A 12,166-nucleotide genomic window follows, 5' to 3' on the forward strand; every position below is an offset into this window, starting at 1 on the left:
AAAATGTTGCTTTGAGATGTTTTATTTTCTAGGGCTATCTTGCTCATATCAGAACAATTGAAATGCACATCTGACATACTATGTGTCTGACTTCATTTATATTTACAACGGAAATAGCAAATAATGATGCCACCAAATGAACAAGTCCTTGTACACATATATTCATTTGTACCATTTGCATCCTTACATTAGGATTTTAAAGTTTTAACGTTATTGTACAGTATGCGTATCTCTAATTCTTTATTATAAAAGGCATGGACATGTTCTAATTCAATTATTTCTAAGGAACTGTGTTATCTTAATTTGAACTGGCACTAAATGGTAAGGGGAGAACATTTCTTTATGGAAAACAACATTGGAATTCAGTCATGTTTACTAGTCTGGACAAATGCCAAATGCAAGGATACTACTTCAGAAAGAAATATAGATAGATAGATAGATAGATAGATAGATAGATAGATAGATAGATAGATAGATAGATAGATTTGTCTTCTGCTTGGTTTGCTGCTAGAACAAGAAATACTGCATTGTAAGCATATAAACGTGATGTTTCAGGAGTCCCAGTTATAGCATTTATACTGAATGTTACATTTTTTTTATATACTTTTTTGATACTTTCCAAAGCGGAAACATTACTTTGTCAATAATTTTATTTAGAAAATCGCATAACAAATGTAACCAAGACCAAATAACGGTTTCCACTGTACACCATCTGTTATTTAAAAAAAATATACACAACCCTTGTCACAGAGCTTTTTGTTACAACAGTTTGATAACTGGATATGAGTCTATACGGCTTAAATATAGGAAAGATATTTGATGATTCAGTCACTTTCCTTTTTCTGAAAGTACAGCAAGTAATGAATCCGTTTTATTGCGAGATGGGGGGGGGGGGTCCTATAATACTGATAGGGAATTGCTGCACTACTTGTTTTTGTATTGGGCAGATATACTCATTTGGAAAGATATATGTACCAAAGGCACAAGTTCTAATGGATGAAGAATTGTTCTTTTCTGATTATAGAAAGGGCCTTTGTAGGGCAAATACCATCAAGTGGGTCCTGTCCAGTGTAACGTTAAAGGGCTCTTACTGTAGCTTAGCATAAAGGTGAAGCCATAAACCAGATACTTTAGGTACCTTCCCTGATATTGGGGGTCCCAGTGGGGGATTGTAAAAGAACTAAGTGATCAAAGATGATGATGATGATGATGATGAGGATGATGATGATGATTGTATTATGTTAGCAACATATGCTCATTATTTCAATAGCACTCAAAAACACTTTAAGGTGTATTGTGTTACTGCTTGGTAATAAATTCACCAATTTTTTTGTAAGCCCAACAGAACATTGTGTTATGTCCTGAACCACATAAATAGATACAACCTATGACAGCCTGTTTACGTATTATACATTTCCATATATTTATATATAATTAGATTTAGTGATATATAATGTCCTGCACATTTCTTCCTCCTGGATCAGTGTCCCTTGTCCACCCCTATGTCCTGGTCACTTTGCTCGTCTGTGAAACATACATCTACATCACTGTCATTGTCCTCACTCTTGGGCTCGGGCTGGGAGTAGGAAGGGTCACCCTGGGCCGCCTCTTCCTCCTCCTTGCTGCTGAGGCTCTGGCCAGGGTGCCGCGACTTGACGTGTCTCTCCAGGTCCCTCCTCCTGACCAGCACCTTGCCGCAGTGCTCGCAGCGGTAGGGGGTGTTCCCCTCTGCGTGCAGGCGGATGTGCTTGTTCAGGTTACTGGGGTCCCCGAAAGGCCTCAGGCACACCTTGCACTTCAGCGGCTTGTACCCCGTGTGAGTCCTCATGTGGATCTTCAGGCCGTACTTGCGGGAGTAGAGTTTGCCACAGTACAGGCACAAGTGGCCCTTTTTGGGCTTACCAGAGCCTGGGGCTGTGGCCCCGGACAAGCTCTCCAGCCTGCCTGTCCTGCTCTTCTCTGCTGCTATCTCAGAGAGCTGGTGGTTGTGCATGGCGATCTCCCGGTCTATGCTGGTGGTGATGGAGCCCAGCTCGGGACCCATTGCTGCTCCACTATTGAAGTAAGACATGGTCTCCGGGTATTTCAGGAGGTTGCTGAAGTGGAACTTGAAGGGGTAGTAGGGGGTGCTGTAGAGGAGCTCCCCATTGTACACTGTGAACGGCATGACCGGGATATTACATTCCGCTGAGTATGACTTGATGCCTTCAAACTGAGGGATGGAGAACCTCTCGGCAAAGTGCAGCCCGGCCTGTGGCATCTGGCTATAGCGGCTGCCCGGGGACAGGCTGGCATGGACACCCCTCTCCACATGTTTGAAGGCTGATGTTTCCTCCAAGTGAGAAAGGATGGGGAAGCCCCTGAGGCCGGTGCTGCAGGACAGGACAGCAGAGGAGCCGTCACTTGGGTGCAAGCACTTGGAATGGTGGCTGCTCACCAGAGCTTCATTCCCTGAGCGACCTGCTTTCATCCCTCCCAACAGTTTGCTGAAGCCAATGCTGCTGGGCTTGTCCTCCCTGGCAGCCTCAGGGAGAGAGAGCTTGGAGAGCCCAGCTGGTTTGAATGCAGATCTTAAACCTGGATAAAACGTGACCCCATTGCCACCACAGGCGCTGCCCACGAGGCCAATGAGCTGTCCATGGTTCCTGGCAGAGCTGACGCTCATGTCCAGGGCTCTGTCCTGCTCCTCTTTCGCAAGCGCCTTTTTCATCACCCCAAGCTTGGTCAAAGCCGGAGATAAGGACGATTCCCTCTTAATTGAGTCTCTGGCGGCGCAGTTGGCCTGCATGTGGCTCCCCCTAAGAGCAGGGGTAGAGTTGGGTCCCCCATCAGCGACTTTAGGAGATACATGGAAGACCTCAGTGGCTCTGACGTGCTCGTTGGCGAGGAATCCCCTGCTGCTGTTCAGGGCACAGTGGAAATGGACGTGAGCTTTTAAGGTGTTCGGATACTTAAATGTTCTCCAGCAATACCAGCAAATATAACGTTCTTCTCCTGGTGAGGAAAGATAAAAGCATTATATCAGCCGTCTATGACATTATATGAAATATGCATTTAATCAGTGCCTATTATCGGATATTTTCCTATAAATGTGCTCAGAATAATAGCGCAAGATATAAGCAGTGTTGGTGTTGCTAATTACTAATCCTGCTATACACGTCTCCATGCTGATTGCTCTCTCTACACGGCTAGCCCTACCCAGCTGCTGCAGAGGGGTGACAGGAGGAGATGGCTGCTCGGCGTACTGGGATCTGGCCCATCTGTTGACATTAGCAGAATAGGTAGCGTATGTCGGGCAGTTTAGGACTCTTTTAACAAAGGGTTCATCTAATGATCATGATCTCCCACTAACAAAGCAGAACAGTAGGAAAACAGCCATCCTTCTTCCCCCAAATACAATGTTAGCCCTCCAATACCCTAATCTAATTAATGTCTACAATCATCTGGGTAGTGTGTGATCAAAACAATTATAGTCACATTACAGCATTGCCTGAACTACAATTACTCAGCATTTAGGACATAATCATTATTGGGAACCATTATAGGAAAGCAGCAAAAGGAGTAAATGCGTGAATGCACAGGCAACGTCTTCCCTGCGAGCTTTGTGGAACGGATTAGGAAAAGCCCACACTAGCCGCCCTAATCCTATTACTGAGAACTGGTGGTGTCGCCGGATTACAGGAGATTCTATGTAAACTGCATGGAGGATTTTCAAGTGGTCTGTTTCATTTTCATGACCTATACAAGGAATCTCAGAATCGTTTTTCTAAAGGTCCATTTTCACTACCCGGCAATTCTAACGTTTCTGCCTGCCTTCACTGGGGGAAATATACTAACATGGGATTCTATTTCACATGGGATGTTGCCACAGGCAACCATTCAGAATCTATTTCTTTATTTAGCAGCTTCTAGAAAATAATAATAGACAGGATCTAATTGGTTGCAAATTTCCCCCACTGTGTTCATGAAGAAGTCGCAATATCATGTAATTCAAAGAAATTGTTATAGCATTTATTTCTCGCCAATAAAATGTATAAAATGTATGTTTTCCTATCAGCGGTTTTTGTTTTTAATTAACGAGACTGTAGCTGGAAATCCTGGCATGCTGTCTGCTTACTAATTATCCCCATTTTATATGCTTGCAACCACTTGTTAGAGAAAATAAATCGGAGTTCATTTATAAAAACGAATGAGCGTAGAGGTCCGTGTTACAGATATGTAATGTGTCGCTTCTGTTTATATATTTATTTAATTTGGACTACTCGATATTTTTGCGAAAGGCATAATAATTGGCATATTTTGATCGAATAAAAGTTAGGATCCTAAATGTATTAGCCTCAATAAGTATTCTATATCTTTCGATCGAGTGTTGCATATAAAGTAGTACATATCAAATGTTCATCACTTTCTTATGCCAGTGGCTTGCAAATTGACTGGGCCAATGCGATGTCATCCGTTCTTCCTAATATATCGAATTAACGTTTGCAATTTCTTACAAAGGCAATCGAAAGTTTAGAATTTCGAAATAAAAATGATGAAAAGTAAATGATATACGTCATTTAATTGTGATGATTAAAAGATACATATTTGTCAATTTATGGTACATTTTTGTAAATTTAAAAAAGCGCTCTATTTACAATGAATTATTTCCATCGTGTATCTGCAGACTGACAGGATCTTTCTTGCTATATAAATTGTATCATTAATAATGAATTGTGTGCGCATTTAAATAAAGGTAGATATTTAACGTATTCATATTTGGAACAGTGAATCCTACAGTACCTCCCTACCTTAGATGAAACTGATCGACAAATATCGCACTATAATAACGAATAACCGCATCATTAATATTATAAAATACCTTTTTCGTCGTGTGTTGGAGTGGCTGTAGTGGATATCTCAAAGCACTGAGCTAGGGAGTTAGAGTACCAGGCTGTGAGCTCCTCTCCTGCCTGTACTTCCCGCATTGTCCTGTAATAGATCTGGAAAGAGGAGAGATCACCTGTTACTCGTCGGGTCACAGATAAAGGCTGCCCTTTTACAGCAGTAGTAATGTGGTTTATTATCTTTATATGTGCTATTTCAGTGAGCAAGTGATGCTCAAGCTGCAATCATTTAATAAAAGCACTTCATTTCAGCCCCCATCAACAAGTGTACATTCCTTGATAAAGCATCCGTACCTGTCCTCCGGGTAAATCTGAGATTGCTTCCAAATTCTGTTCTTGGCTATTTCTGGCCGCCCGTATTAACCCTATCCACTCCGTGGCAGGGCCCCCTGCTTCGTCCACCAGCTCACCTCTCACAAACCGCACCTGAAGCATGAAGAACTCTGGTCACCTCAATGCCCTGATTCCTAGCACTGCATTCTAATACATAACAACATTATTTAATTCCCATATCAATATTTTTTTTAACTATATATTTCTATATAACAATCGTACAACTTTTTTTTTTTTTTACTGCGAACAAAAGTTCAATTTAAAAGAATCCAAAAATGAAAACGGTAATGTAAATGTTCTTCTTTCTTATTTGCCTGTATTGACCAAAGGTCCGATGGGGAACAATTCGATTCATATGCAATCTTCAACAGAAAGGGACCATATTGTAAAATACCATATCAATGTGCATGAATGGGCATGCAATAAAAGTCAGCGCAACAATGCAGACTAATGTGAGAAAGCCATGGAGCCAGATGAGGAGAAATACATTGGGAGAGTCTGGCAGAGCGTTTAAAAACAATTAAAAGACATTAAAAATCAGAGCGTAGAGTGTGACAAAAGCTATTGATTAGCGGCCTTTGTAGATTATGGCAATTATTTACTAGTCAATTATTATTATAGGCGCTCATGTATTTTTCATTCTCTTTTAATGTGAATGTTAATGTGTGTTTTTGTGTGTGTGTGTGTGTGTGTGTGTGTGTGTGTGTGTGTGTATACACACACACACACACATATATATATGTCTATAAGTATATGTCATGTGTATATTTATATATATATATACACACACACACACATATATATGTCTATAAATATATATCATGTGTATATATAAATATATATACACACATATATATGTCTATAAGTATATGTCATGTGTATATTTATATATATATACACACACACATATATATGTCTATAAATATATATCATGTGTATATATAAATATATATACACACATATATATGTCTATAAATATATATCATGTATATATCTATATATACACACACACATATATATGTCTACAAATAAATAGACATGATGATAATGCAATAGCATTGAAACGTTGCTGATTCAAATAAACTCGTTTTTTGGACATTGAACAAAGTCTGGAGTGCTTCGTCCACCCCCCTACAAAGTCTATATATATATATATATATATATATATATATATATATATATATATATATATATATATATATATATATCAAACTCGGTTGAGTCCAGGTGAGGTTACATAAAATTTCTAATTCCATATTTTTATTTAGAAGGCGTCAAACATTATCAGATTACACGATAAAATCGCAGACAGGTTAACAGAAAATGATCAATGGGACAAATTAATTAATTAATTAACTGATTAACGTCAGCTCTTAATGTTATCTATGCAGAGTCAATTAAAGTTATAAGCCAAATGAGCATTGGTTACATGATCATTGTAATTGGTAAAATGATCTGAGCATGGATGAACTATGAAATGTATTGCCCAGCAATGTATTAAATACTGAAATGAAGTACTCCATTCTGTACAGACAATGACATACTCTGCTCCTATCCGTGATCTATCTCTGTAACATCCATGCCAATGCTTTTTCATTTAATGTATCTTGATCAGAGCAATCTGTTGTAGCACATTTCAATCCCATGTAAAATGTGACCTTGGAGAAAGCCTATATGTCCCTATTAGCGCTGGGTACTAGAGTCCTATGTCCTGGGAAGTGGTCCTCCTATATTGCCCAATTGATAGGGTGCCATTTAATACTGCTTATCTTCTTATCTTCACCTGGTAATGCTGACCATCCTGGCCCCAGTACACCTGCTATGCCTTGAAATAACCATCCAAATAGGAAATACCTTTTTCTTGGGTCCAGGCTCCCTGCGGTCTGACAAGTACTTCCCCAGTTTAAAGATTCCCAAAATGGGACCCAGGCGCAGGCTGGCTGGGATGCTGGTCTCTGCGCTGACGCTGATGGCCGGAGCCCTGCTGGTGTGCATGCTGACTGTAGAGATGAGCAGTCAGGGACCCCCAGTAGCTCTCAGGGATGGAGTGACAGAGTGAGAGAGAGGAAGGACAGCACACAGGCGTATCTCCGCCCGCACAGTGACGCGCAGCTCTCTGCACGCCGGCTTTTCTATAGGATCGGGAGGGCTACCCCCTTGGCACGTTGATGCCATGGGGCTCAGAGTTTGGTGAGAGAGTTGAGCTGTTCCAGCAGCTGCAGCGTTTCATTCAAGGGGGTCACATGGAGACTTTCCCTAACCCTTCTGCATAATCAGCTCCCATGAATGGTAACCAGACAATGGTCCAAGCGACCTTCCCATCCAAAAAAATCCAATTTGTCAAGGGCAAAGAAAAGACTCTGGTGAATCAAAGGTCTGGAGGGACCATTAATCCTCAGCATGGGGTATTGTCCTCTAGACAGTTACGATATTTTAAGTGACAAATCCACTGTATAATTTCTCCATAAATTTTACTTTCCCTTATTGTTCACCGACAAACCAGTTCTGCAAAATAAGTGACTATTTTAAGTCTACTTGGCTGATCCTTTTGAGGTTTAATATACTTCAAAGATTTTTTTATTCAATCCCCTTGGCTTTATTGCAAAGGACTGTTTAACAAAGGGACTAGGAATGTTTAAGGACTTGTTAACTCCTATTGATTCCTGGCGTGTGCCAAACAAAACTTGGGCAGGTACTTGACGGGAAAACACCAGAAATACCTACAACTTTTCCCTAAGTAACGAATAACGTATGGCTGGCTGGCTGAGACAGCTTAATTTCCGAGTTTGGAGTGCGCAAACTGAGCGCTGGCATTTAACGCCGAACATTTAAACACCCTTATCGCCAGTTCTTTGCTTTACGCGTTTTGAAATTAAAATTGCTAAAACCATAGATGACAATGTTACTACGGGTATCTATCCATTCAATTACAGTGGACTGTTACAGTACGTGTTAAATATAGTGTACCTGTCACCTTCCGTGAGGTCCTAATTTTTTTGACTGTGAAACATTGTTAATAAATAGACCCAAATAATCCGCGCCGTAATACCTGGGACTGTTTGCCGATTCTATAGGTTACTTCTGATTATCTCTATGTGCATACATCTACAGATAGATCATATTTACGTTCTTCTGTTTTACAATTATAGATAAAATGCTCAAATCTCCATACAAAACGCATGGTTCTCAAGCCGACATAGTAAATCAAATAACCTATAATACAATAGACGATACTGTAGCAAATACACACACACACACACACACACACACACGCACCATCCGGAACAACTGCAAGGTGTGTTAATAAGGACGCACATGCTCTAGGACCATATTAAACATATGTATCCGTGAATGATTCAGATTTAGAATAAAATGGAAATTATGTCATTATTAGGGCCACGTTTTGTTATACCGAACAGCTAAAGCTAAACCTATGGCCCGCTTGGTAATTATACCAATTGCTATTGTTGGGTATATAATTGCCTTGTCTAATATCAATTTATGAACATTACTTTCACCTTGAATTGCGCTTACATTATAGACTTTTGTCAGCATTAAACCTTCTTTGCTATACGCTATTGTTCACGTTTTTAACTGAAAATATCAGTTTTTTTCTAGATTACTGTTGGTAGCATAATAGTATATAGTTAAAAGTTGTATCCTTTTATTTTCTGCTACTGATATTGCTAGTAACATTATCGTGGAATATAACCCACGTCATTTCGTGGTGCCAGCATAACGCCACTGGGTATCATTTTCACCCATGTTAAATAAGCCAGTGCTCGCGAAAGAGCATCGCACCAATAATGTGTCCTTATATGATCGCTGCCACCTTGCATTCTCATGGAGGCTTCACCATGGGCTCAGGAAAACAAAGATGACCCCTTTGCGCTTTGATCATTCCTCTGAATGGCACAGAGAGAATGCAAGAAAGAACAAACAAGAAGTCCGGGGCAATAAATTTAAGCAATGAACATGTCTACGTAACCTCTGGCCTGGAGATTCTGGGATGACAGTGTTTAAATTACACGATGAGAGGTAAAGGTGCCCTACTGCTTCATTTGGGGAGTCTCCATCCAGTGCTTAATGAGTCAAAAGGCGTGAACGACACGCGAACAATTTTATCAATAGGACCATGTAAAGACTGGCTGTAAGGAAAGTTATTTATTAATATCGCCAATTGTGGCTGGTTCCCATCCACTAAGAAAAGAAAAGGCCTGCACTGGAACCATTCACACCAGCTACCCAATTTTTATTCTCTCCATTGGCTCAAAGTTGAAGTTCCCCTAGTGAAATGAAGTGGGAATAGGAACACTTTTTCATTCATTCTCCTTCCCTTATAAAGCAAGGGTGAAACCAATCTAATGTGCCCAGTGGAGCAAGGTACAGCATGAAAGGCTGGGTGTTAAAAGTAAAAGCAGTGTTTGGAGCAAATGGGATGGAAAATTAAATGAAATTAAATAGCTTGAACGGCCGTATTGTCCCTTATTAAAAGACACATTAATTACATGGTTTCAGCTTTATTTCCAGACAATGATGAACTCAATCAAAACATTCCACCATCGGTTTTATAGACTCAAACTAAGTTTCTGGAAGTCTAGTTAGCAGAAATAAACGTGGGTACAAAGATAACTTTGATGAAAGATATTTTATTAGCTGAGCCCTGTTTGTGCCACCGCTGAACTGCCTATGCCCTTTAGTAACAGTCTGGCACTTTGTGCTTGTTATTTAACAAGTTACCCCATAATGAGCCATGAATGTGAGGGAACAACAGTCAGCTACAGAAGCACAGTTGCTTAGAGCAATGTCCCACCAGGGAGGGTCTGCTTAGCATACAGTGAGACCAGCACCAGTGCATGTACACTAGGCATCCTCGCTGTGTGCACTGTGCATCTACTGTGACTCATCTCTAGAAATACATGCCAACGGTTCTAGCTCTCACACATGGCACAGTTCACTGCACGGAAACATGGATCATATTATTAGTGATCCAGTGCCTATAGGAGAGAGAGATAGAGAAAAAAGAGAGAGAGAGAGACATGAACATATGAAAATATTATTATTTGTTTAGGGATGTGCAATAAAGATATATATATTTTAAAGTAATTGTTTCCCTTTTACGTTCTAGTCCAGTCGATAGTGGAATTGTTGATGATTATTATTATTATTATTATTATTATTATTATTATTATTATTATTATTATTATTATTATTCATACCAGCCAAAAGTCTGCATCTAATGTAAAGATCTGCTGTCGTCCTGTGTTAGTGCATTGGGACTGGGGGAGGGGGGAGCACACGAGGTTAGGGTCTTTCTATAGCAACATATCCTGACCAACTGTGCAGTCTGTACAAGAAGCGGGTGGGATATGAAGCCAGCCTTTGAATAGTAATTAAGGTTCTATGGGAATCCCAGCAGATGACATGATTCCAATTTGGATATGTTTATTATTAATTACAAATCCCATTATCGGTCACACAGGGATAAACCTAAAAAATCCCAAACTGTCACTTCCATAAAACATGGTTTAAATTAGGTTAAAAGAAGAAAAAGCGCTATTGGCGATATCTTTTGAAGATCTCTTGAGCTGGGCTTTCTCGCTTGGCATGGCACAAATAATAGTCATTGCTCTTGTCCCTAAATTGATATGTTTCGGTGTACCTTATAAATTCATACCTCTTCTCCCCACATCGCTATAGACTACTCAATTCGATTTTCCTTGCTGTTGGGCACATTTAAGGGAGACTATTTGTGAAGTTCATTTCTAGGCAAATGTATTCAAGGCCTGATGGGGATGAATAGAACCGTGTGTCAGCCGCCCCTAATTGGGATTAAAGCACTTAGAAGCATATGCAGAGAGTGACAGAAATTCTCAGGTCGCTTTGTGTCCAGGCTTCCACCCGCTCGGGCACTCTACTAGGAGAGAGATTTATACGGATCAGAGCAGAATACATCAGAGAAAGGAGGGCCGGGGAATGGTGTATCTCTGTGGGACTACAAACAAGTCTCATGGCAGCTCCCTAGTACATAGCAATAGCAAGAAAGATGAAAATGATGAATAAAGGACCACTGGCTGTAGGTTGCTGCTAGACTGTTCTATCTCAGGTTTCCCAGCCGCTAGAGAGGATCATTCCCTGGCTGTTACTATATACATGCTGGTCCTAGTATTACTTATATTGTAATGTGTTCATAGGCATTGTTTTCTGTAAACTCGAGTTAATATAAATATAATGACAAGGGACATTAAACTCGGTTGGATTTAGTTTACATTAATTCTAATAATGTGGGAGGTTAAAGGTGTGTGTATGTGGGGGGGGGGGGGTAGAGCAAGCTTTACACTTTTCACCATGTTGCAGGTTCACATTGAGCAAAACTGACCTAATTCTACATAGAGGAGATGGTGCTGATTGTAGGACATGGTTAATGTAGGATTATGGGGAGCAGAGAGAATAGTGATTGATAAAAAAACAAATCATGACTTAAGACAGTATGGTATCCTATTAGTATCCAAATGGGAGGACACGGGGAAGAATACGTAAAGGAATATTTAGGGGACCTTTCAAAATACATATTCAGAGTTCAATGTTCTTGGCAGATACACAGTACGACCTAGCAGATAAGTTCTGGTGAGCTATTGTACTGTACAATACATTAGACTTGCTGTTTGTATTGATACACTTTAGATGAGGTCCTTGCTGCGTGTTCTAATGATGATATATAAACTCTAGTGACCTGGAGTGGATATTATCTGAATTCTGAGTGTGTTAGCAAGCAGTGAGATACAGTATGTGCAGCGGGTTACACGTCCAAAGCACAGACCACAAAGAGTGATAGTTGTGTAAGTGGCACAAGACCACTTACACAACCATAGTTATTGTTAAGAGCAATAAAATCACTATATATAGAATGAACGTAAGTCCAAGGCTCTAAAGGAAAACAATATATA

General features: G+C 40.2%; 1 protein-coding gene across 1 annotated transcript; it reads right to left on the reverse strand.

The window, feature by feature from the left end:
• Nucleotides 1-704: 704 nt before the first annotated feature.
• PRDM13 (PR/SET domain 13) lies at nucleotides 705-7,254 on the reverse strand. The gene is made up of 4 exons (XM_083174705.1): nucleotides 7,074-7,254; nucleotides 5,181-5,312; nucleotides 4,862-4,982; nucleotides 705-2,994 (listed from the first exon to the last, which is right to left on the reverse strand). Exons 1-4 carry the CDS (start codon nucleotides 7,212-7,214, stop codon nucleotides 1,481-1,483), a joined length of 1,908 nt encoding a protein of 635 aa, XP_083030831.1. The 5' UTR covers nucleotides 7,215-7,254; the 3' UTR covers nucleotides 705-1,480.
• Nucleotides 7,255-12,166: the final 4,912 nt, after the last annotated feature.

Source organism: Crinia signifera, chromosome 3 (genome assembly GCF_055691185.1).
Source record: "Crinia signifera chromosome 3, ASM5569118v1, whole genome shotgun sequence".
NCBI lineage: Eukaryota > Metazoa > Chordata > Amphibia > Anura > Myobatrachidae > Crinia > Crinia signifera.